This window comes from Lasioglossum baleicum, chromosome 3, assembly GCF_051020765.1.
Source record: "Lasioglossum baleicum chromosome 3, iyLasBale1, whole genome shotgun sequence".
Classification (NCBI taxonomy): Eukaryota; Metazoa; Arthropoda; class Insecta; order Hymenoptera; family Halictidae; genus Lasioglossum; species Lasioglossum baleicum.
In genome coordinates, this window is record NC_134931.1 from 18,837,338 (window position 1) to 18,863,973 (window position 26,636).

General features: G+C 39.3%; 2 protein-coding genes across 5 annotated transcripts in view; both read right to left on the reverse strand.

Moving 5' to 3' along the window:
- Positions 1-1,273: 1,273 nt before the first annotated feature.
- Oatp33ea (Organic anion transporting polypeptide 33Ea) lies at positions 1,274-15,037 on the reverse strand. 2 transcript variants are annotated; one of them, XM_076447288.1, is made up of 8 exons: positions 14,839-15,037; positions 10,999-11,193; positions 7,339-7,764; positions 5,849-6,099; positions 5,026-5,296; positions 4,370-4,565; positions 3,260-3,864; positions 1,274-3,139 (listed from the first exon to the last, which is right to left on the reverse strand). In XM_076447288.1, the coding sequence occupies exons 2-8, from the start codon at positions 11,183-11,185 to the stop codon at positions 2,967-2,969; spliced, it is 2,109 nt and encodes a 702-aa protein (XP_076303403.1). In that variant the 5' UTR covers positions 11,186-11,193; positions 14,839-15,037; the 3' UTR covers positions 1,274-2,966. The 2 variants fall into 2 exon arrangements, with proteins under 2 accessions (XP_076303403.1, XP_076303402.1); XM_076447287.1 differs by having other exon boundaries at positions 10,999-11,198.
- Positions 15,038-16,933: 1,896 nt separating this feature from the next.
- LOC143221780 (RNA-binding protein 38) overlaps positions 16,934-26,636 on the reverse strand; it is a 38,828-nt gene continuing 29,125 nt past the window's right edge. For 2 of the 3 annotated variants that reach the window (XM_076447290.1, XM_076447291.1), the window contains exons 5-6: positions 23,861-24,231; positions 16,934-20,209 (exon numbers count right to left, since the gene is read on the reverse strand). In XM_076447290.1, coding sequence (XP_076303405.1) covers positions 20,049-20,209; positions 23,861-24,231 — 532 coding nt within the window. In that variant the 3' untranslated portion in view covers positions 16,934-20,048. The remainder of the gene's footprint in view (positions 20,210-23,860; positions 24,232-26,636) is intronic. The other variant, XM_076447292.1, reaches the window with a different exon arrangement.

The following is a 26,636-nucleotide window of genomic DNA, read 5'->3' on the forward strand; positions in this document are numbered from 1 at the left end:
AAGAAACGGTTGAAGGCGAAACTCCGGTGCTCAGAGGACACGAATACCAGGGTCCTAGCAAACCCTGAAGATGCGGGGGTGCCGGTAGACACTCGGCGATCGCCGGCCGTGATTTTTCTTTATTTACGGAGGAATAAGGCAGGGCACTTAATCCTCCGGTAATGCCAAAGCGCATCCTCCAGCACAGCGTGTCTGAGGACGCGATCGATAGAGGCTGTCCTGACGTCATGAGAACGTCGTCGAATTCATTACTAGTCTAGCCGGGCTTAAAAATTAAAAGGCTCTCAAACAAAAACTCCCTTTTTACTTTCGGGCTCGCGGGTTTGTAATCCCTCGACTACCGGAGACCTCCGCGGCCGCGCGTCAACCCCCAGAATTTCGGGACTCGGAGGCCTGAAAACAACCCTTAAGACCTTACCCCATTTCCTACGCTTTCTTTCTCCTTTGCTCGACCGAGAGAATCAGCCGGAACTGTCGATCGGCCGATTTAAGTATACTTTCTCCTTTTTTTTCCCTCGCTTCTCTTCTCATCGTTCCCCGAGCGAAACCCCTTTCTTCCCTGTGGGCATTACACCCTATTTGCGGGGGATTTGGCGGAACCATCCCGCAATGTTAGACCCCTTCGCCTATCGTGTAACGAAACTTAAGACGAGATCGATTCTACGTTGTTTTGTCTCTCTTTAGTAGTAGTGCAGTGTTTCTTGCTATCTTTATCAAGTTCTCTTCCCGTTAATCCTCGCGCATTGACAATCTGTAACACTTTTAACATTTTCTGAGCTCTTAACCTTCTGTCGCGACGAACCATTTTTACAAGTTTATAATTGATCATGTTCAGGACAGATCACTGGTTTGTTTATCAATTTTTTTATTGATTACTGCTAAACTTAAATGACGATTTCGATACTCCGGGTGAAAATTGACCCAGGCTCCGTCGTCAGAAGGTTAGAACGTTGTTGACCGAAACGAATCGTGCACACTACTTTTTACCAGAGTCGTAGAAGATGAAGGCTATCTTAATTTTATGTTTGAATTTTAATTTAAAAACGCTACAAATTTTCTATTTCTTTTTATTTCAAACCGCTGTCAATTTATGTCACATTTGGAAATTTTGAAAGTTCACAGGTAAAACGTTAGACAATACGTTACTAGTGATGGATCAAGCAGAATTTATCATTTCAGACGTTCCGGTTTCCGGTGCTTTGCAACAATGGCGGCTGGACGTCGATGTCCCTGGAAGTGGGGTTTTGAAAGAAACAAACTAGTAGCTTCGCCATTTTGTAACATTTGGACTTTAAAAATTGAAACATGAAATTGCACATTATTACATTTGTATATCTGTTAATTTTGTTATAAAAAACAGAAAACTATTATTTCTGAGTCGATCTATAGCTTCCTTCAATATACTCCATCTAAACCTAAATAACAAACTCGTTAGAATGCTTAACCAATTTTATCATGGTAGAACATCTAAGAATCGAAAAAAGATACGAAGCTTCGTAGGAGAGTATTTAATATAAGAAGAACCAATATTTCGTAACATTCAATTCTTTCTGAAAAATCGTGTACGTCAAAAAATACACTGTCGTACCAAACAACTTCCAACTAATAGATCTGTCAAGTATTGTTAGATATTGTAAATAGTGGACTACAATTTGGCGTTTAAATTCACTTGTTTAAAATTTATTTGTAAAATTATACAGGGCGTCTCAGCTGAAGGAGGCTATCTAAATATCTCCTTTATTTTTAATGGCACAAAAAGAATATTTATGTCGTAATTTAAATGGTATCGAAGGAGGAATATCATAGAAGAACAATTCTTTTTTGTCCGGTTATTGTTTCATAGTTTTTTTAAGGTCATCGTTATCCTTTATCGGGAAAACATATTTTTTTTTATTCCATCTTATTAATGACTTAACCATATTCAAATGTATTTTTTCAGCTTCTATAAGGATTAATAAAAAAACAGTTTACCCGCTAAAAAATAACGATGACCTTGAAAAAAACTAGGAAAAAATAACGGGACAAAAGAAATTGTTCTTCTATGATGTTCCTCCTTCGATACCATTTCAATTATGCCGAAAATATTATTTTTGTACTATTAAAAATAAAGGAGATATTTAGGTGCCCTTCTTCAGCTGAGACACCATATAAATATGTATGTACATCCATGAAAATACTGAACCAGTTGTAAAATTCTTGTAAATGCGATCTTTAATCTTCTTACAAATACTCTAGACTCGCAAGAATTTACTGTAAACAACAATAATAATATATCAGTACGAACAATTAGCTCCTTCGAATATAAATTCTCAACAATTTCTATCTTCGTAACAGTATAATCGTCATACGTTTATAAAAAATGTTTAGTACACCATAGAACTCGATAGTTTAAATGGGGATAGTATAAATTTGTTAAAAATTCATCTTTTATTTACAAACAGGCAGGAGTAACGCTGTACAAGTTGTACAAATGTTGCAAAAATATTTGGAATGTAAAGCATTTCGTTCAATAATGACTGGTTCGTTGGTTACGTAACAATTAATTATTATTTAACAATTAGACAGAGTATATGTGGAGTGTATTTGAAACATCATCGTTCCTGATTGCACCAGCATCGCCAGATTAAGACTTCTGACTCCATTCTACCTTCCCCTACTACGACGCGCTTCCATCGCGCTCCTGCCACGGCCCGGTCACGTGACGCGTTTCGTCTCTGGCAGAGAAAGAGAGGGTAAAACGTTTTTCCCCTGAATTCGTGCTCCCTCCCCTCATCTGGCGACACTGATTTGCACTCTTCTCTCGAATCGGTTCACGGTCATGGAAGGTTCTAAAGCTCAGGTACCCAAACGGTTTTCGTGTAGTTTCAATCCGATCTGAAACTCAAGCCTCCTTGCATCTCAATATCTCTGAATATCTCAGTGGTTTCGAGTTATAATCGTTACAGACGGACGCGTTTCCCTTCTCTCTAATTTACATTTCCGTTTATCTCTTTCTTCTTTGCGCCGTCGACGATCGACTGCGCAGAATCATCCTTAATAAAATCGCGACGTTTGTCGGCGTCCTCGGCCCCGTAAAGATCCAAATCTTTCCCGAGGTAACAGACAGCTGCATCGAACAGCACTCCTATCGTCGAGAAGCCTGAAAAATGATTTCAAATTGTAGAAGACGTCTTAATTACAGCACGTGATCGCACGGAACTACATACAGTGGCCGAAATAATGATATCTTCACTACAGTCTACCGATCAGTAAGACTTACCCGCAGACGTGATGTTAACCAGATATCTGAAGTTTCGTCTATGATGGAACCAGCAGTTCCCCCTGGTCCCGCAAGACTCTTCCCAGATCAAGCAAGTGGAATCGATGATGGCTCCGTAGATGATTGGACCCGGTATCAAAGCGAACAAAGAAATCGTCATCAGGGTGATACCCTGCGCAAAGCTTTTATCCTTCTTGTCGACGCTTCGATAATTCACCAGGACGTTACCAATCTTCCCGGAACACGCGAGCGTCTGTATGATGCAGGTGAACACCATGAACAGAAGATACGGATGACTGCAATCGCTGGTGCACGGTCCAGCTCTGACTTTGTCGAAGTCGATGCCGTGGGGATCGTTCAGGTAGACTGGTTGATCGAGTACGAGCGATTTGCTGTCGGTGGTATAATCGAACTGATCTTCGAAATTCAACGGATCCGGCAATGACAGACAACTGCAGTTCCCGAACTCTTTGTCGCTAATTACCGCCCGACAACCAGCGTGACAAGCTGAGAAAAATGTCGTCCTCGACGCCTCGTGGCAAACCGGAGAATACTTGACGCCCTCGCAGTTGCAACCGACGTTGCAACTCGATGTCAGGTTCATTCTGAAACAATGGCAGGTTCAGTTATCACGTGAATTTAGTGGGTGGTGTTTCGATGCTGATTCTTGACCTCTTGTCACTAGCGTACAGTGGGTGTACAAAGTATTCGTACACTTTTTAAAAACTAATAACTTTTTTGTAATTGTACCAAACGACCTGACTTTTTATAATCAGTTAGAAGCATCGTTTTACTAAATGATATGCAAAAAAGATTTTCCAAAAATTATAATTCTATAAAGTTACATGCAAAAATAAAACAGGCATTTTTAAAAAATTTTTTATTCGGGCCCCCTTAAGGAAAATTAAAAATATATGTTTTGTACATCTATTTAATCGAAAATTTCATCGAAACCGGTTGACGCAGGAAAAAACGACACGCATCGAAAGATGCACCAAACAAAGAGTCGAGATGAGATTCTACTGATTTTATTCGAACATAATAAATTATGAAAATAGCAATTTCAAGTTGTCAGACACTACGTCCCGGTAAAGACGAAGACGTACTCACTGCATAGTGTCAAAATCGAGGCCTCTGACGTCTACGTCTGCGCAACCAAGGAAAATGAAAAGTATTTGACCAGCGACAAAGCAGACACCAACGAACACGTTCCATGCGAGCAGTGGCCTAGGGCCGGGCTTGAATCTGCTAATTACCATTCCGGAGAATAGAAATCCTAGCACCATACCGACCAGCGATATAGGACCTTGACACACAGAAACATGTTAATCGCTGTTCCCTTATTCAACGTCAATGCAACACTACACCTACTGAGCACTAAAAGCTTCGCATAATTTTTAATCATTTATGGTTAATAAAATCAATAAATTAATTTCACATATTGGTAGTTTACGATTTAGTATGATTGCTAGTTACGTAGTCATTTTAAAATAGTTCCCGAAGCTAAGTCCACAACGAAGAAGATGAAGATGGAGAGGAAGAAGAAGGCATCAGGGAGTGAGAAAAGGAGTGAGAAAAGTGTCCAGTGTGGACACAGCTTAAGGTTAACATCACTTCCTCTAAAAAGTCTATAGTCTCAGATATCTTCTAAAATGGGACATATATTTGGAAAAACGAAAGAGAAGTATTTATTTGGACTTTTGGTGAAAGACCTGTTTCGCTAAAGTAATGTTAGTGTTTGTCGGTGATTGCTATGAAAAACTTACCAGCAATGACAGTACCCCCAGCCGCAGACTTGCTATACTGAACCTCCAGGTACTTAGCCAAAAAGGTAATGTAAGACGACGCGCCTAACACGTAGAACACCCCGCTGAGGTTGTTGAACGTTAACAGCCAGTTTGTCAACAACCTTTTCATCGCTGTCGGGAATTCCCGCATAGTTGGAATGTATTCGGTCTCGAGTGACTTCCGCGGCTCCATCGGCGGCATGTACTGCTCTTGCGCTGTTAGGTGTAACTTTAATGGTATACTACCATCCTACGGCATACAGAAAACAGATTGTACAATTGTAAGGCAGGAACTCTAATGATTTTAGCTCCAAGTTTATTTGTCGCTGGAAACGCGATCACTCTCGTCACTCGTTACCAGCGAGAAATAAAAGCCAATTACGAGAAATTACTTAAGAGTTTCATTATCTCGTGTGTGTGTGCAATTGATGGAGACAAATTGTATATTGCACGAAAATTCGCAGTCGAATTAGTTAGTCCAATTACTTCAGTTCAACGCTTTGTGCGAAATGATTCTATACATGTAATAAAATAAAAATAGACATCAATTTCTGTTTAAATGAATTGATTACTGCTAAACATTTTACAGAGCACTATACATATCTATATGTATATTCCGAATGTCCCATCGTTATAATGCATTTCTTAGAATAAGTTTTAGCGCAACAAATATAATTAAATTATTTTAACACATTCTTTACGATAATTTTGTACATCGTTAGACGTTTCAGAAATGAAAATAATAGAGCAAACAACAATTGAATTTTTTCATGTTGATAGTAATAGAACATCTTGCTCTCACCATCTTGGCAGTGTCAATTGGAGCAGCGGTCTTTGGTTTCGGCAGATCTCGCGGGAACATGGCAATTAGGATCGAAAACATGCCCATCGTGGCACCAAGGATAATCCAGCCTAGCCACCAAGCGCCCAGCCATCTTGGATCGTTTTTCGTGATCACGGGATGCAAACTGGGATCAATGTACAGGCTGAGGCAACCGTAGCCCAATAAAAATCCTATTGCTGGACCAACTGTTCGAAGAGCGAATGTAAAACCTGTGAAATGTTTCATTATGAATCATAATGCAATCTTTGGAATACACGTTTTATTGTTAAGTGTCTGTATTCAAATATTGAAAACCCTAGACAAGATCTACAGTGAGTATTGAAACCAGAAAATGATTGTGAAACAACAGAATTTAGTGTTATCATACAGGGTGTCCCAGAAGGGTGATTCCTAAGGTAATTTCAAATAACTGTTTCCTTTACAAACATGTAAAAAAACAAACGCAATTTCATTCAACGTTCCTTGCGCGTGACATCAGCAGCTTACCCTGGAGCGTGATAAAAATAAAAAATAAAAATCAGATATATATATATATATAATTATTGATAAGATAGAAGTTATTTTTGAGAACAATGGTATTTATACATTCCGATAAAAATCTGTTATGTGTACACATTAGTGCATGTGTACTACAATTGAATAATCCACTCACGTATTCCATATCGAAAATCTTCGTAATCGTTTCGCTCATTGACTTTAACTTTGCACGAATTGTGTAAACACAATGTCAATGATAAAAAATATCGTAACGTTCGGTTATGTTTGGTATCTCTTTTTAGTTATTAATAAATTTATTGATAATGCATATGTCTTGACTGGAGTCTACGCAACTATACTTACAATGAGTTATGATTAAACAGTTAAAATCAGGACATATTTGTATTTGCAATCGAACGAATTTATATTACAACCCAATAACTTATAGGTGGATAACGACTTTAGCTATAGTTTAAGCAATACATAACACAACATGCGATTATCACTAGACTACTGTGGGTGTAATTTCAACCAGTAAGAAGATTGCAAGAATATAAGAGTGTACTTAACAACTTAATAAAACCACTATTCGGTTTGTGTGTGTTGCAAGTAATGGAAACAATTTTTATTTTGCATACAAGTATTTGATGAGCATATTTTATGATAATGCATGTCAATGTATCAGGGTTGTGCGGGTACCCGAAATTTCGGCAGTCGGATCGGGTCGAGACGGGGTCCCGAAAGTTTGCAATATTCCCCGAAGTTAAAATTGGGGCAAGAGAGTCTGCGATCAAATCAGCGATTAGTAAACAGTACAATTTCTCTAGCTTGTATTTATTGATGTAGTATAAGTTAGTACGAACTATTCGACATAGATGTCGCCCAAGAATAAAGGTGTTTTCCTCGTTTAAATCGACCCGAACCCGAAATATCCGGTGCTCGCACACCCCTACAATGTATAGAATGATTACCTAAAAGCATGGGGGTATTTTTCTTCTCAGTATTATCGTCCAAATACGTCTGTCCAAGGCCGTAGTATAGTGTGGTGCCGATTCCGAGGATGAATTGGGAGAGGAAGACCAGAAGCCGCGGAAGAATGCTGACGTCGAGCATGCTCTCCTCGTCGCAGAGCTGCGGTCTGACGACTCGAGGACAAATCGCCAGGTCCTCGGGGAACGTGGTGGTATTCAGAAGTGTCCGATCGAGGTATTCCTTCGTCAAGGCCATCGCGTCCCTTCCGGGCCCAAACAAGAAATGTGGAAGTGCCAGGACGAGGCAAGAGAACGCGCTGAGACCGACGCCGATCGCGATCCATCTTGGACGGTGTCCCGAGCCGCCGTAATAGGTCAGTATCAATGATAAAATCTGCGAGATCTCGTTGCCAGACAAAATCAATCCTGAAAACACACGATATATATTTACTGTTAGGGTAAAGCACCCTAATGTTTTCCTTACCTGTTCAAATGTGCTACCAGTGGATTGCTGAGACTCTTTCGATTAAAATGAGCTCGAACACGATATAAATCGGTCTAATTTTATAGACATAGCAATCTTAAGCTACGTCCACACTGAAGCAGCAACGAGCAACTTGTTGACGTTAATGATCTTGAAAAAGCCGCCGTTTTTACCGAATGAAAGAAAAAGAAGTCGGAAAGGAAAAGTCGCTCGGACGTAGCTTTTAAACTACTTAAACCTGTAAAAAGTAGTCCTATTTACGTCGTGTTTGGACTCGTTCTATTCGAAAGAATCTCAATAATTGACTATGTTTGAAGTGGTAAGATAAAATCATTAAAAAATGACATCAACAAGAAGTGGTTCATTAGGGACTCAAGGTGTACCGTATTAAGAACCTCTTTCGCTGGAACCTGCAAATGACACACCACAAAAAGAAAATATTCTTCCCAAGCTGTATTAATTTTCGAACAAACTTGACCCCGGAATCTTATAGGGAGGAAATGCATCTGCAACTGGTAATTTTTCAGACGAAAAAGAGCACTCTAAAATCATCAAAAAATGACATCAACAAAAAGTGGTTCATATTCGGGCACTTTACCCTATACATACAGGGTCATCCGTTTTTAAACGGCCAAACGTTAACCAGCTGTAGAGGACCCCAAATGGAACAACTTTTACCCGTATCACTTTTTTTGTTTCGGCCTTGATTTCCAAATAATCGCAAAAAACCATCATTTTTTGAGTTTACATAAAATTAAATATCTCGGGACTCCAATGATGAATCTTCATGGTTTTTCCTTTGTTTAGTTTAAAATAAGTAGGGGCATCTTTTTTATTGAATAAACTTTTTTGTATGACCTTCGGATAAAAAAAAAGAAATTAATAACAAAAGTGATAGGGGTGAAAGTTGTTCCATTTGGGGTCCTCTACAGCTGGTTAACGTTTGGCCGTTTAAAAACGGATGACCCTGTTATAAGAAGCAATATAATCAAGAAGATTTATTCGAAAAGATATCCGTGAAAAGACAAAAAGCCAAAGAGTTTGGCCAATACATTTACAGGAGCCTAATGCAAAGTATCAAACAAACGTGTGTAACGGATGTGCCATTGCTGTGTTATCGCCGATGGAAACGCGGTGATGTAACATTAGCCAGAATAAAAAGCAGAACAATCTGGTAAGATCGAAGTGTCCTTTGCAGCTGAAAAATCCGTATCATTTAATGCCGATATCGAATTACAATGAACCAATGCAAGTACATCGATCGATCAAGCAAACGCAATAACATCGGCTACGTAAAACCGCGAACGCCGGATTGTATCGATTTCTCACGCAACTGCTATAGCGCGTAATTAACGTTTTACACGATTGCGTGTACGGGCGAATAATGTATCAACGTACGCAAAATCCGCGTAGTAGTTAACGATAAACAATCGAGCGACTATCGATCGCGGAACCGTTCCAAGAATTCCCAGTTTGCATCAGACGGAGTGACAACAAAGAAATTTGTATTTTTAAGTCCACCGCGTGCTGATATGATATCGCGCGACATTAGCAAATATTCGGTGAAAGCAACTTAAACAATAATATACAATTTTGATTTGTTATTCTCTGTTATTGTTGTGTAGTTGTCGCGGGAAAATTTCGTAACAACCTTGATCGATTTCGATGAAACTATACATATACAAGCATATAACTTACTTAGACCTACCAAAGGCGCCTTCTAAATTTAAAAATCGTAACCTTTACTACTTCCTTCGCAATTGCGACCAATAACAATTAAAAAGAAAAACATTATTTACACATTACTTAGTAACCTAATCCTTCTAATGCCTGAAAAGAAACTCAAGCTGTTGGGTCCAATTTTGAGAAAGTAATTCGTTTTTTTTAATGAGCATCAATACTTTGTACGTAGATTTGTATGTAGATCGCTTTAGCACTTTAGGATAATCGAGAATTCATCATCGGTTCGGATAATCGAAGGTCCACTAAATCGTCGATCAAACAAGCAACTGTGCTCCGAAATGCATCGAATTTGGTCCCATTTTAATCAGAAAATGTCACGAATAGGTTGATAAAAGTTTTGTAAAAAGACAATGAGAAAAGAAAAAATTTATTTATCGATTTAGTAGAAATTGAACTGTCCCACTAATTTGTCCAAGTATTTTGGAGAATTTTGGAAAATTATGGGGAAAGATTTGAACATAGTAGTGTGAAGATCCGAAATCTATAGATCTCGTTACGTCTGCTCGTGAAAGGGGGTCGAACGCGAGACTCGCGCCATCTCGAAAAGTATTTCGTGTACGTACCCTTGGCGTATATTGTGACCGACAATAAACTCGTATAAATGCATATCCGTGTGTCTTCGCAATGCGTGTTCAGCGCTCGTTGCTCTAACGACAGATTTCTCACTTCTATGATTGCGACACACTACTTACCTACTAGACGAACGCACACCGACACGCGATTATCTTTGCTCGGGGCCGACCATGCATGATGCACGCGTGTTGCAAATACAAGCGCGAGCGCTTCAATGCGTGTACACTGTGCAGCGACGTTCGACTACCGGGTTTCGACGTCACTTTTCGCGAAAAACACAGCGCCGAAACCCGACACTATTCAACGGGATCCATCGATCAGATTCGCGCCGTATCGATCACGGACTGTTCGAATAATTTTCATCCAGAAGACGGTATCTTAACAGCTGATACATACAGGAACACTTCGAGAGCTAGTGTTTACAATACAGCGCAGCCAGTTGAAAATGTATTTACTGGTTATCTTTATCGATATATGGTTGTTCCGTAAGAGTTGTTGTAAACAATTGATGCACAATGAAATTGAAAACATTTGTAATACAGGGTGTCTCAGCTGAAGGAGGCCACCTAAATGTCTCCTCCATTATGCATAATTGCATAACGTTTGCACTCTATCAATACTCACATATTAGTTTATAACGGAGTGTACAGGTCTGTCATAAAGAAATGATAATTGTCTACTTTAATGTGGAAAATGTGTGGAGAAAATGATTCGTACATTTTAGACATTTTAGAATATTTGACAAATTCACTACAAACGAAATGTCTAGAAATGTTTGTGACACCGCGAAGGTTCAATTTAAAGATTGAATTGCATGGCTAAGAGGTGAATTGAAATGGAGTATTTAAAGACATACATACCCGTTGTGCGACTAGGTATTTTGAACCTTTTCTCCAGCGTGGTGAGGGTGACAACGATGTAAATGAAAGCCATTGCTTGCACGGTGCCTAGAAGGCCGTACACGGCGATGAAATTTCTCGAGGTGGCACGATCTCGCAGCCATCGGGGATAAATCCCGCAAATTCCACAATCTCTCTCTTTGGTCATCCCTCCAACTGTACTACAGAATTTACATACTTGTTACTTGACATTTCCCATGCAATTCGAAATCAGAGCTGGGGAAAATGGTATTTTAAATAGTAAATAATCCTATTTATTTTTTAAAGTATGTGTACAACTTTGAAAATAAAATATTTTATTCGATGCAGTAATTTTTGGAAATAAAATAATTGATTTGATGCAGTAATTTTTGGAAATAAAACAATTGATTTGAGGCAGTAACTTTTTTGAGAACAGTATTTTACTTGAAGAATATTGAAAATATTTATGTTTTGTCTATTTTCAATTTCAATTTTAAATATTATTGCTGAAAATAATGGTTCGAATTCAATACATTTGTGAGTGTAAATCGTTTCTTAACGATAAGGTAGATAGAAATAGATTGAAATAGAAATATTTTATTCTGAGGTTCAGATTGTTAAAATAGAAATATTTTATTTTCGAAATTGTATATCTTATTTAAAATACTATTTTCTTTAAGCAAAATCAAATCTAAAATATTAAATAGTATTTCGAATATTTGTTTCGCCAAATAATGCCCACCTCTGTTCGAAATTGTCACTATTTTTGCAAAATTATCACCGCAAAATTTTTCGATCTCAATCGTAACAAACTCGAGTAAAATAGAAAATGTATTTCCTTTCTAACACGTCCAATAAGTTGAAAATAATATTCAGCAATATTTTTAAATTCTTCCAATGATTTCACTATTTTTTCTATTACTGTACCTGACTTATTAGTTGTCATAAATGCATAAAACTTATTTATAAAACAGAGATGTGGGTCAGGATTATACTTTAGTGATCAATAAACGGCAGATTTTTATGCAAAATAAAAATGTTCTCGAATGAACAAGAATACAACAAGAATTTTAAAATTTCTACATGTGTTCTTACCGTTTTGCCATTAACTTTTTTCTAATCGAAGAACGAAAGACTTTTTATGAACGAAAGACTTTTATAGAAATATGAAATTATAAAAATTTTCTATATTTCTCTATTGCATCGTTATTATTACAAAATGTCTCCAGATTAATTCGTTCCAGAGTTGCCTACTTTGCCGCGTCATTATTACGATTATTCAATTCCAACAGAAACAAAATGGTCCCAGACTATCTACATACATGAAGATCGGAACAATGATAAAGATTACGTTAAGTCTGGCACGCGAAACAAAAGCAAGCGTTATCGCCTCTGACAATGAGTTATATCGTGTACAACTTGAAAGTTTAAACCGCCATGTCGAACGCAGGAGTCTAGCTCGAATAAATAAAAAGCCTGCGATTATGACAATTGGATTAACTTCTTTCTGCGGTATCTCTCCGCGCAGTCTCATAGAATTCTGCTGCAACAGCCAAACTTGTATCTACATCTACTTTCAATATAAACTGTCATCAGTAGACTGCGGATCTTTATGCATTTGTAAAGAAATTGGTTGGGAGAAATATAAAACAGTGAAAGATTTAAAAAATTCAAGAACGTTGTATCGTTGCTTTTAATGTAACAAAGTCGTGAAGGGATGAAATCAATTTTTATGTTATTCCTGCTTCCCACAATCACTGCAATACTTTTTTATTTTGCATAAAGATCCGCAGTCTAGTCATCAGTTTACTGACAGCATAATCAATATTATAATATTAATACAGTTCAAAAAATCGACGACGTTCTTTCAAACAAGTACATCAATAAATTATCACAACTAACAATTTCTCCTACGGAGCACCACTGATTTGTTTGTTAAAAATTGAGCCGCCGTTTCGCGATAAGTTAACTAGTTTAGAGATTTAAATTATCTAATTTCAGTCTGACAGTAGGAGATAAATAAAGCGTATATACATAGAAATGTCTATCGATAAGCCTACAATGAGTTTTCTTGTGCTCTGGAATATCGTAATCAGTTGTAGATCTTATGCGTGCATGGCTAAATAACGATTGCGCACAAAATCATTTCTCCGAAAGAAAACGAATTTAAGATGTCATTATAACAACAATATCGATCAGTACATTTCCCAAAAAATTATACAAGAACTATCTTTGCTCTGAATAACCAAAATTATTTCTCTTGCTAAGAGAATTGCTTTTTCGAGGACGATTTGCTCCAATCAATTCCAAATGAAAATACACATGTAAAAACCATACTCGAACACATCCATCAATTTCAACGATGTATTGTTCCCAGGGAAAATTTATGGACTAAAAGCAGTTCGATAAGAGGCTTACAAGACGTGGCCAATCATCGACAGGTTATCTGATTAATTCAGATATCAGCGATGCATGGATTATGTATTGTGTGTAACACAGCGAGATCGCTAAACGGGCCCTGCGTGGAACTTTGATCGTTCGGAATTAACCTATTTAATAGAAACTGAACAATTCGGGCCGCTTCAAACACGTACAAATAAAAGCAAATGATTTTCTCGAAATGAAAGCGTTGAAAATTCCGGATACTCGCGTGGCATTCAGTGCAGAAGAGAGGAATTAAGTGGTTCGAGAAATCTGGCTCGAACGTGACGGCACGAAAGAATCGGTTTCATTTCGCGTAATTCCCGCGAAGCAAGTATTCGAACAGCTAGTGTAATGGATTTATTTACGAATGGTCACGAACGTAATTGTCGTGTGCACCACGGGCACCTGAGATGATTACGCAATTGCAATTTAACGGGGTATAGATTTCGTTGTGACGTTCGGAGACTGCATTAATACGGAGTTCCAGTCGATTGTTACTTCCGCCACGTCGTGTTACAAGAAGCACTCTAAGAATTGCGGACCCAACTTCGCGATAAGCTTTCTCAACCGAGAAAAGTTAGCTTCTAGCTACCGAGTAGTAAGTGGCGCTCTTCAGTACAAATTTTTCTCCTTTGTGCAACCCAATTTCGTCATTAAATCATCCAAAACTCTGTACTAAAAATGGTGACTTAGGGTCAGCTCTAGTTAAATCAATTCCCAGCATCTTTTTCAATGGAGGATAAAAATGCTCTTCTGTGTTAGTAACTTGTCGGACATTTAGAAAATATTATTAACAATTGTCGTCGAAACTGCAACATTTTTCCACCGAAAATCGACGGCTGCAACCACTCTCATTGTTATTTTATGCATAATAGGATGAGTGAATGCAAATTTTTAATCATAGTAGTGTGACAATTAATCTTAACTTTTACAATCGATTAAATGAAGATTTTACGGTATAAACTTGCAATGCACACTCGCTGTTTCAACAGTCTATGGTTTGCAATAGTTAACATTCTACAGCATACATATGATCGTAAAATTGACTAGTTCCAGAAACTTAGGATAATAATAAAACATTATTAAATATTAAAATGCATCTGACACATACAAAAATTGTAAAGGCAGTACCAGGTAATGAAGTTGTTAATTGCAAAGGTGGTGCCATTAACATTTTGCAGTTTTATTTCTGGAAATAAATAAAAAGAAAGAGGAATAAAGAATCTGCTATGTAGAAACGAATAATTTGCTGAAGGTATACTAGTATGATTAATGTGTACTATTTCTTGTGTAGTTCTCGAGGCGATCTCGCGATGAAAATAGGCGATTGGAAGAGGAGACGACGTTTAGGAAAAGCGGCGGAGGCTGTGTGTCGTCGGTGTAAGGTAAAACACGCGAGAATTCCATTGGTCTCACCTTGACGTTAGGCCACGTGCTTCCGCATGGACTTAGGAAGGACTTCCAGGTCCGCGAGTCCTTTTTGGATCGCGATCCTTTGAGTCTCTCCCTGCTCTCGTGACCTCCCTCGCAGAAACTCAAAAACCACTAAGCGCCTATGAGCGCTCCAGTTTACGTGAATATACGCGAGATAACTGAGCCTCGCTCTTGTGTCAATGGCAATGCTCCCCTACTATTTCTCCATCAAAACGAATGATAAGCGGGGGCATCATTCTGAGGACACATTATCAATGGAGCACTGGTGCCGACATCTTGCCATTTCCGCGCACAATCACCGGCGAACCGCGACTCAGATGGTAGCGCGATTCGTTGTTGTCCGTGCCAACTATGCAATCAGTCACCGACAAGGTCGGTGATACTGCCACGGACAAGATATTCTGGCCGGTGCTAACAGTCTGGTCGGTGATACTGCCAACCCCTGTGCTCTTCAGGGGGACCAGTAGGCGGGCGCGAACGGGCGCGGGGATAACGTGGAACTTACAGTGATCTGACATACCACATCGCTAAAAGTTCTACCACCGACGAGATACTCGTCAAGTAGAAGAAGAATGATATTGCCTTATAATACTATCACCGACGAGATACTATCTCACCCATTTACCTAAATAGAACCACATATGACATTGTTCACGCCCGGGGCGAACCAACTTGAATAATACATGTATTTTGTTCTGAAGGAAGGTGAAATTGCAAAATGTTATGGAAGATATAATAGGTATAGGAATAGAATTTATTGGAAATCAACAATATTAAATGTGCAGCTATTAGCTCCGTATTATCCTTTATTCATAAGAGACTAGAAGTTCTTACAAATAAAGGATCATACCGATTGCCCATATTAACGCGACTTATCAAAAAAATTTGTTGCTTCCCGTGTGATGTTCCAAAGTTGCACAAGATTTTTGTTAACCGTCAATGTTGTCTTCATCTCGCTATAACTTTGTAAAAAACCCGCATAGCAACAATTTGAAACAGAGCATCCAAAACTAGAGGTTTCACGCTTTCAAACCACAATTGTTTAACGATATCGATACGGCAATTTTTGACAGAGTCACGTAAAGTGGGACCAATTTTTCGGGTTCGCAGAAGTGATCCCTCAATTCTTTTAAGGAGTGTATTATGAATGTAAAACTTTGCATTAGAAATTACTAAAATATTTATTCGTGGCCCTCAAATTTCTAGTATCTTTTAGAGCCGTTTTGGAGAATTTTGAAAGATGTCGCCGCTCGCGGCTAAATCGGTTGAAACAGGGAGCCTCAGGGAGTCGTGACGCCATATGAGGGGAGAGAGCACGAATTGAGGGGAAAAACGGAAAAAGTTACCCTCTCTCTGCCAGTGCCGGACACCGCACGGAGGCGAAACGCGTCACGTGACCGAGTCGCGGCGGTGGGGAATAACGTTGTAGAAGGGGAAGGTAGAGTAGGGAGTAGGGACATAAGTCTTAATCTGGCGACTCTGTCAGAGAGTGATAAATCTATGGAGGCTTGCGGAGGTAGTCAAATCGCCCAGTTATTTCACTAGAAGGCGTGACTGGTTATTTTTGCTCCATCGCTGACTTAGACGTCCAGGGCGGTTTCTCCCTCGCTGGTTTTTGCAGTCCGTCGCGACGGCCGGCGTCCCATTCCACAAGGCCATTAGGATTATCTTTAGCCATGAAAAACGACAAGATCGAGTTCCATCGCCGCGACAGAGCCCCTGTTGCACAAGCAAAAAGGAAGTACGTACGGTGCAGTCTAAATGCACCGTGCAACTCGCGAATCATTATTTCGAAATATACCACGCAAGCATCTATTTTTCTTGTACGAGAAATACTTCAATTTAACTTATAAAAATGCTATTAATTTGCACAGTGGCCTCTTTCCAAGTAGCCATTATCTTTTAAAATTTATAAGTACTAATAAAGCATAATAATAAATGTTTCTAAGCTTCTTAAAATCGCAAAAAAATGTTCCTCCCGCCCCTAGTAAAATTTAAGAATACTGTTCGATTGGATAAAAATAATACCCCTTAATGTCCACCCCTACTCACGAAGCAATGGGAGAAAGGCGAAGAATACAGGATGACAAGAGTGAAGCGATTGGGTTTTGTGAAAATTGAGATTTTATTTCCTTTTTTTTCGTTTTTCGGTAATCAAAGTTCGTGTTTGTCTTCCCGCGAAGAATTCAGGTGACGTGCAAAAGCAACAGACAACAAGAGTCGCGATTCATTTTGAGACCAGGATGCGTCCGTTTTCTTATCCTCGTCATCTCTCCGTCTCTTCTCGATATGATAGAATTCGTTCGTTTTGTTAACGTTATCAGTAGAGTGTACAATATTAATATTACTGAAGAGAGATAACAGATGATATATTACAATTATTAATCCTACGAGTATAGGATGCCCGAAACGATCATAGTAACCGCGATAAAACGTCGTCGTATTCGTTCGCGGATTTCCGGATTTCTTCCTTTTCGTCGCGGCGGAAGATTGTGTCACTACCGAAATAATAAATTCGCCCGATCACATATTTTCTCCGCTTCGTCGTTAAGTACATGAACAATAATGAATAATCAATGACAATAATAATAATAATAATATTATCAATAATAATAATAGTAATAATAATAATAATATTATCAATAATAATAGCAATAATAATTATTAAATTGTAATAATAATAAGAATATAATATCAATGGTATTAATTTATTTTCCTATTATCTTAATCGATCGGTTACGTAATAATTAATACTTAAGATTAAACCTTCCTAACAGCGCCTGCTTCGCTAACTTTTTACAAGACTTTTGGTTTCGTCCTCCGTTTCATCATGCATATTAACGTCTACTTAATATTCTAACGAATCGAGTGTACCTCGTCTAAGGTCTCGACGGGTTTAGGACTAGACAGTCTCATTCTTCATAGCCCCGATCCTCCGTCACCCTTCTGCTAGTTATCCCTAGCTAGTTATACCTCTTTCCTTCATTCTCCACACACCTAGTCGTATCTCGTGTCCCATTCTTCACCTTCGCCCTCCGATACTCACGTGTTAACGAATAGTTCCTCCCTAACGAATCACTGACTAGTTTCTAACCATTAAGACTATTCGGCTGTGCTAATTAAGGCACCAGATCACTTTGCAAGAATTGAACGAGTGGATTCCTCGCGCTCGGTTCTTCGATCGTTTTCTTTTTCTTTCAAGAATGTGTCGCTGAAAAAGAGAGGCCAATTTATACATGCATTCTGAAACTAAATTCCCATAATTCCACGAACATTCTGCTTCCGAAACTATAATTTTTAGAAAAGATCTTGATCATCTGATACAGTCAGGTGAAAATAATTCTTGCAAAATAGTAGAAAGTTGAAATATCGAGTCTACATTTTTATTTTTGCAATTTATGAACGCTCAATATGCCAACATTTTTGCTAAAAATATGAGAACTTCAAGTTTCAATTGTCAGTCACCCACTGGAACCTTCAAGCGAAACTGCGAAATTAATTTTCGACGTTTGCCTTCAGCCGTAAACTTCAATTTTCAATTTTCATTCGTCCACGGCCACCGGAAAGTGAAAAATTGCCACGTTTTCGGAAGGAAGCTCGAGTTTCGCCAAAATAGTTTTCTGGAATGCACGGATAAATTTAGCGGCACTCTTTCCGCCACATCCTGCCGGAACAGTTAATAATAGAAAAATTGGGTTGCATTTAGACCGTACACAAAAATATATGCCGACATTGTAGTACCAATTTACGAACTTCGGTACGAGAATAACTCGACTCTCGCGCGCGTCGAGTCTCCCCGTGCCAAGTGGGAACCGGAAGCATCGGCATGAATTTGACAAGTGGAACTGTCTCCAGTCAATTCGTCGTTAAAATACGAAATCGTGATCGTCGAAACTAGCTAAAAGATCGATGTTCAGCGACCTTCGCGCGGGAACAAGTGAAGCAACGATTCCGCAAAAAAGAACCACTGTTGTTCCGCGATTCTCTATTTCTCGCGATTGATCGTCGGTTGGTCCTCGTTGGATTCGTACCAAAAAATCGTTGATCAGTTCGTTTCTGTGACTCCGGCCGAGTCACTCGAAAAAGGCATCGTCTATTAAGACACTTAGTTAACTCGCCTCTAAGCGATCGGTTTAAGGCAACATCGACACTTCGATTCACGTAATCGTCGTTCCTAAAAGCGTCTACACAACATTCGTCCTAACGAATCGCTTCGATAGTCCCTTCGCTCGCAAACACGACAAGGTTCGCGAAACTAACAATGCCCAGTCGAAATAAAATCCTATCGATCCTTGCTCGTTCCACATTGTTCAGCATAAATAATTTAAAATCGGAAACCAATTCTCCTGCAGTCGTGAAATAAAACGCGATAGTTACAAATGGTCGCTTCGATCGCGATCAACAGTTGTGGGAAAACCTCCGAACGCATAAAAATAGTGAAAGTCCTCGGCGAGCTTGCCAAGGCCAGTCTAAAAGTTTCTCGGCGCCAACGTTCAGAACGGGCACCTGTAGAACCGTAAAAATTACGTTCTCTCGAAAAGCTTCCTCCTCGAGAAGCTCGCAACAATCTCGCATAGCAACGACGGTGCGACAATTGATGACTACTCGCTGTTGAAGGCTGTTTCACGCTGACGATCCTTAACGCGAACTTCTCAACACGCTCTTGCGAGAGAGGACGATCGTCTTTGAAAAGCCTGCCTGCGAATTTCCATCGAGTACGATTGCTTAAAGAGATACGCTAATAATCCTCGCATTCGCTCCGGACGTGTTCGACCGCCTAACTTAACGTTTCGCAAACGTCCCGTGTCCCGGTTTCTTCGTGTTAACGCGTACGAAATCTCTCTCTCGACATCGTACTGGCCCTTCGAGCGACGTCGTTGAACGTTTCTGCCCTTAACCAGGAGAAACGTAAGGAGGAAGATTAACGTGGGGAAGATTGAAGATTAAATTAGTAAGAAACTGCGTGCCGTTTGAGTCGACGTTGCTGAACGGTGTAAGGTCACGTGGGAGCGTGTCCCGATCCTCCGGGTGTCCGATGGACCCTCGCGACCTGTCTGACGATGAACAAAATGGCGGACGGACGCGGAGGACAGGCGAAGAGCGAAATTTGTGCGGCGAGGATCGAGTTTTTGAAATCGCGAGTTGAACGCTGACAATGATGATCGCGAATATATTCGCGATTCGTCTGGCTCCTACTGCAATCTCGCCTCTTGAGGTGTTGTTTGGTATGGCAGGCCGGGGAACGCCGCTCCCGCTGCAGTTGCAGCTGCAGCTGCGGCTGCTGGCAGTCCTGCTGCACCTGGTAGCGTCGTGTATGCATAAGGTGTTACGTAGCTTGCTGCTGCTGCGTTCGCTGCAAAAATAAAATAAACGATTGGCATTCTGAGATTCTGTGTGGCTTCGGATGCTTTTGTGCAGGTAACGCCGACGCTGAATACCCGTTTCGGGTCTCCTTTGAACAAGGTGATAAAGCGCGACTGTTGTTAGAAGAATTACAGACTTATTGGTTGGTAAGATTCTACGCTTAGAGCGTTTCCTCCAGCGTAAAAAGATTTATATAATAATCACGATTGAATCAATATACTTGACTAAATGATTAAATAATAGAAAAGTGAAGAGAGTTCTTTAATGAAATCTCGGAATAATGAATAAGGTTGCACTTTGTAACTCTGCATCATCATTGAATGATTCGAAATCGTGTATAATTTTAATACACGCTGGACATGATCGTTTGTGTGTAAGCGGTACCTGCACAGTATTGTTATGAACAAGTGCTGCAAAAGAAGTTCGTGACCTTCCTTCGCTACGCCTGAATGCTTCCGCAATTAAACTTCGAACATTTGGCAAGACACTAGTGTTGCAAAATGAAAGCTTATAGACTACTGTCATCTATCGTGACGATTGTTCCACCACCACCGTAGACAGCACATCAGAGCATTAACAAAATTGCATATTCATCGTGTTGAGTGCGAAGCTAGCGTAAAGCATGCAATGATGCGTTTCCATTTCGTTGATCTTCCGTGTTTACCTGTGTTTTTTACCGACAGCAAATCATGCCAGCAGCAAAAGAAAACAACGTTTGCGCGGACACATTTCGATCGTACGGAAACGCAACCGTATAACTAATAATTGTAACGATACTATCGTCGTTCCCGAGAAATTTCATGGGGAAACAGATTACAGAAAGTTCTCCTGCTAAACTGTAAGGCTCGCGGTCGAGACTCGAGAATTTCAAGTGTAATTCAATGTAAACATTCACTAACTCAATCCGAAGAAGCGACAGATCAAACGAGCAGAAAAGGTTCATACCGCAAGATTCCAACTAGAAAAGATCTAATTCAATTACCATTCAGCCCCTTTTAAGTAGTTTCCAGTTGTTTGCAAGTTCCGTATCAAAATCTGTTTTCTTTTTTCTCTTCTAAATATATTCCAACTGCAAGTAATCGTTACTAAGTTTCGTTTTTAGCTTTGACAACTCGCATATAGGATAACTAGTATTTACATTGACTAAGAGAAATTGTGATTAGAAAATTATATTACACAGATTGAAACGTCCCGAAACTATGAAGAAAAGCAAACAAAACTATCATACAACGCAATCGCAAACATTATCATACCGTGAAGAATAAGAAAGAAATGATCTGAAGTGACAACGATCACCAGATTAGTATGTACATTCTGGAACACCCTGTGTAATAAAGTACTATAGCTCCCCGAGAAGTCGTGACATCGACGCGTGCAGCATTTCGAGACGATGTTAATTGTATCTAGATCTACCTAGTAACGCATTACAAAAAAAAATAATTAACAGTGCTGTAGCTTTCACATGCATCGCTTTCGCTAATAATCTGCAATGAAAGTATCAGACTTTGCTGCGCACGTGTCCGTATCCAAGACAAGACTGTTCAGCTGCCATGCTTGCGATTCACGAGACGAAAATCCACAAAAATATGAGGGTCTGTCGATAAGTGTGTCGCAACTCCGTCTAACTTTTGCTTTGAGAAAGATGCATCTCTACCGGGTTGATTGGATTACTCTTGTTATATTGTTCGTTTCAACTGGAAAGATACATTACGCCATAGAACTAACCTCGAAATTCTATCTTCAAGATACACATTTGTAGCAGATCCCAAATTTTATGCATTTATGACAAACACGAGTAAGTGAAATATAAAACAATAAAAACATCAGAGAATCTAAAGGTATTATTACATTATTTTTTCACCCCTAATTGAAATGAAGACAGAACATTTTTATTTTGCATTAAAATCCGCAACCCCATCAGTGATATTCTCAATGCTTCGTATCATTTAATGACTGTTCGGTTACTTAATTTAATTAATAAGTCACTAATGTAAAAATGTTTCGAACTTGGACGCATTTGCTACATGACGTTCTATTGTTACTATGGCGTACGATACTATGGCGTATGCAATCGAGTCAAAACTTACAATTGAGAGACTTTCACGACGAATTCAATTAAACAATCGTTTTATTTTTAATGGTTTCTTTGTAAAACTCTTATCGACATAAGCGTGACATTTCTCTGATTAAAATGAGCCCAGACACGATACAATTCGCAGCTTATTTGCTTCCTTAATAGACGGTTTAGTAGAACCTCGAATATCCGAACTGATGTCTAAATTCTTGTACAATTAAATGATCAATAAAGATTTAATGTACCACTTCGGCTAAGTAAAACCATGCTCCACAGATTAGTTCGCACGATCAAGGTTCTACTGTGCCACGAATTGAAGAAACAAACGCGGTCTAAAGTGTGCCGTGTTGGGCATCGTTTTAAAAATGACACGAATATGCAGACCCACCAGAGTTGGGCACAAAATGTGATTTCAATTACAATTACTTACCAATTACTGTCATTTGAAATTGCAGAAATAAAATTACAATTACAGTAATTGTGAAAGGAGTAATTGCAATTGCTTAAGGGAGTCTTTTCTAGCAGACGACGCTCGCGTATGAACACTCACACACCGCTAGACCACGTATACGTACGCGAGGATTGCAAGGGTCCGGGATTCCACTTCTGATTTCTTGATAATGCGAAAACCGGGTTTTATCTGAAAAAGGGTTTTTTGAAAGATCAATCTAGGGCGCTGTTTGCCTCAAAAATCCTTCTTTTACGTTTCCGAGCCATGGTTTTGCAATATTTGGCTGCATGTTGCCCGTCAGATGGCGCCGCAGTCACGCCGGCGTACTAGCCTCTCCGACGGGCAACATGCAGCCGAATATTGCAAAACCATTGCTCGGAAACGTAAAAGAAGGACAAACAGCGCCCTAGATTGATCTTTCATCTAGCGATTTTGACTACGAAAAAGCCCGGTCTATGCATTATCGAGAAATGAGAAGTGGAATCCCGGACCGTTGCAATCCTCGCTTACGTATACGTGGTCTAGCGGTGTGTGAGTGTCCCCTAGCGGTGTATGAGTGTTCACGCGCGAGCGTCGTCTGCTTGAAAAGACCCCCTTAACCCGATTACAGTAATTGTAACTGAGTCTAACAATTACTTCAGCGTAATTGGTTCTTTCAAACCACTAATTTTTATTATTTGGACCATTTAACCGTTTTCTTATTGTAATTATAGTCCACTTTCGCACATGTAATTGAAGATGTAATTAAATACTCATATAATTAGTTACTGCCCAACTCTGAGTCGCACCTCTCGTAAAAGCGAAATTAGAGGACGTGGCCTTACTTATTGACTGACACTCGCGACAACGAAAATAAGAAACAAAAAGGAAAGAAAAGAAAAATGCGATCCGGACATTCTGAAGACAAAAACGAGACTTTCTTAGCGGGAACCTTGCAAAGATTCACCCCGCGAGCGCATCTACACCACTACGAAAAGGAATTCTCCCGTTTGCTCTTTCTCTCATTCTCTCTCTCTCTCTTTCGCTCTCCGATTCTCTCGCGCTGCTCTCCCATTCTCTCCCGCACAGTCGTGCCAGTCTCATTCGGTGCGATCTGTTCTCGAATAGTTTTCTACCGTTGCTACGTAGCAAGGACGGCAGAAAGGGCGGCAGGAGAGCTTTCTCCAATCGTTGCTGTGCCAGCACCGCGGGGCTGCTGCCGGTGTGCTGCTGATGGTGGTGTATCAGCCCGTTGCTGTCCTTGCTCTGGACAGTTTTCAAACACATACCGGCCGCGGCTGCGCTGGTATAGGGGTACGCCTCCGCGAAATTGTACGAAGTCCCCGGATAAGTGGCGGCCGCGGCCGCGACGTTCTGGTACTCGTAGAACTGTGAAGCAGCCGCCATCGCCGCGGCGTGGGTCAACTGTGTCGCCGGAAGCGGTACCAAACCACCTGGCGCAGCAGCCGCCAGGTAAGGCGACTGGTAAACGTAACCCGGTGGCACCCTGAAACGAGAACAACCAACGGTTAAACAAATCCTTTCTGTCGAACCTACCGTCGTCGCAGCACTCAGACATCTAATGCAGAGAAGTCGCCTCTCAACTAATCATGGTGGACTGGCTCCGGAGACTGATACCAACGGAACGCTTAGACTGCGGAGTCGACGATACTTTGGCTTGACCAGCTTCTAATAATAGCTAGATTAACCCTCATCAGTTCTTCAATTTGATTTTTCACCGATTCGAAATAACAGTCGAATTCATACATATCCGTGACGTGCCAGCGCCAACCATAATGTATCAATGAAATAAATACGGAACTAGTTTATTAGAGAATAAACGAACAATATTTATGCTCATTGATAACGTCGCAAATCACGGAACTGAATGGATACGCCAATGATATCTGCACAGTAGACTCTCATATCATAAAATTGTTTAAACAGACTATACCACAGTAATATTCGGACACTTTCAAAAGGACGATAATTTTTTTAAGGATGTTCTGGAGGTATATAAGAACGCAACAAAATTGTTCAACATTTGACAAGATATAATTCTTACTAAATTAATGCAATTACCAAAGTTTGGGTTCGATTCACTGCGCCGTTTAAGAATTATAGCAACTTAAAGTTTGCACATTTTAACATTTAAGCACGTGTTCTTATGGAGAATTCATAAAATTCCACTTGAAACCCTATTTAAACCTTGAAAAAACGCAACTAGAAACTCCAGTTTTTTTTTATATACAATAGTAAAACTTATGTAATTAATTATGTTCAAGATTTATTAGGATTCAGTAAACAGTTACAGAGCAAACAATTATAAACTGTCACAAAACGTCAAATTTATCGTGTCTCACTAGCATGGAAACGCGACAACAGTGTAAAAAAAAAGTATACAAAAGTATGCAAAATATACTCGTGAGAATGGCTTTCATTGCCAATATATTGATGGATTTCGAATTTCTTGTACTTTTGTCTCCCATTGTACCTCCAGAACATCCTTAACCCTTTGCACTCGAATGGCGACTGTAAGGCGCCAGTAAAAATGGCCACAACATTATCGAGTCGTACTATCTATATATCGTACCAACCGATCCTATATTAAAAAAGTTCTTTTACAAGGGTTCAAATATTACTGCGGTTCACTATACGTATGTGCATCTCCCGCAGCAATAAGGGTACTTTTAAATAATTGTTTGTACACTTATTGCTACCCGAAATGCATGCATCCAGTATTCTTTTGAACAATTTCTTTGATCGCTGTACACGAGTCTACTGTAAATCGGCCTTAAACAGTGTGTTCTACACTTTTTTCAACTCTTCAGGGATGATGTCTGGGCATCATACTGACGTTGAAGAATATCTTGAAAATTATTACACGAGATTAGATCATGTTGAATCAGTAATGGCTACTTTCTAGAATTTGATGATAACTATAAAGAATGCTAAATTCAGAGACGAATGAGGATTAGAAGAATCGAAGAATGTCGATGTAGAAAAATTTTGATTTCTCGAGATCCACAGTCTAATAATGTCATTGGTTTGCCTTGTTTTATGATTCAATACATTCAATCATTGTTATCGGATGTAATGTGGCTGTCCATTATTCATCATTTTAACACATTCTGATCTAAAATAAGTTAATGTTTGTGAATATTACATATGTTGAAAGCGAGTACCAGATATCTCCTGCATACTCTTCTTTCTAGTGCCGAATACAGTGAATAATTAAATTATTAGAGTCGCAGTACGAGAAATATATTTTTCAATATACACTCGATGAATAATGTTGTTAAATCGTTTGTTTTTTCTTTGAATAACTAAACTCCTGTTTCAATCAATTCTCTTTCCATTTACAAATAACATGTACTGCATATGCATGAAGCAAGATAACAGATTTTCATGGACAAATGAAACCATTCAAAAATTGTTTCGTGACTACGTTACTCCAACAACATTACCATCGGTGTTTCCTCCAAGATATTATTTATTCGTTACTATGTAATATATTACAAAATGTTTTACAGAAGACTGACACTTTTGACAAATCAACGTGAAACAAGAAAATCACTGTAGACTCATTTTAGTTAAAAATTTCGAAAAGTGAATGTTAGAAGAAACTAAAAAATTAAGTGAATGACAATGTGCTATAAAAATGTATTCGAAACTAACATTATACGTGTACGAAAGTGTTAGAAACGGTGATAAAAAGATAATTGTGTAGGATAACCAATAACATCAGTCGTTATCCGTACAGGAAAAGAAATTCAACATTTTGAATTTCGACAACAATGTTCCCGGTTCAGTCCACCAAGATTACGATGTATAACCTTGCTCATTGAAGCAGTCGGCGATCCACAAATTCCCAATCCTCGAATCAATGAGACTCGCTGAGCGCCGACTGCT

Bases quoted from the DNA above. Each gene is read 5' to 3' on its own strand.
- Oatp33ea (XM_076447288.1), bottom strand. From the start codon at position 11,185: ATGACCAAAGAGAGAGATTGTGGAATTTGCGGGATTTATCCCCGATGG. The intron at 3,865-4,369 runs GTGAGTACGTCT...CCATTGTTTCAG, and splicing joins CTCGATTTTGACACTATGCA to AATGAACCTGACATCGAGTT. The intron at 3,140-3,259 runs GTAAGTCTTACT...ATCATTTTTCAG, and splicing joins GGTTAACATCACGTCTGCGG to GCTTCTCGACGATAGGAGTG.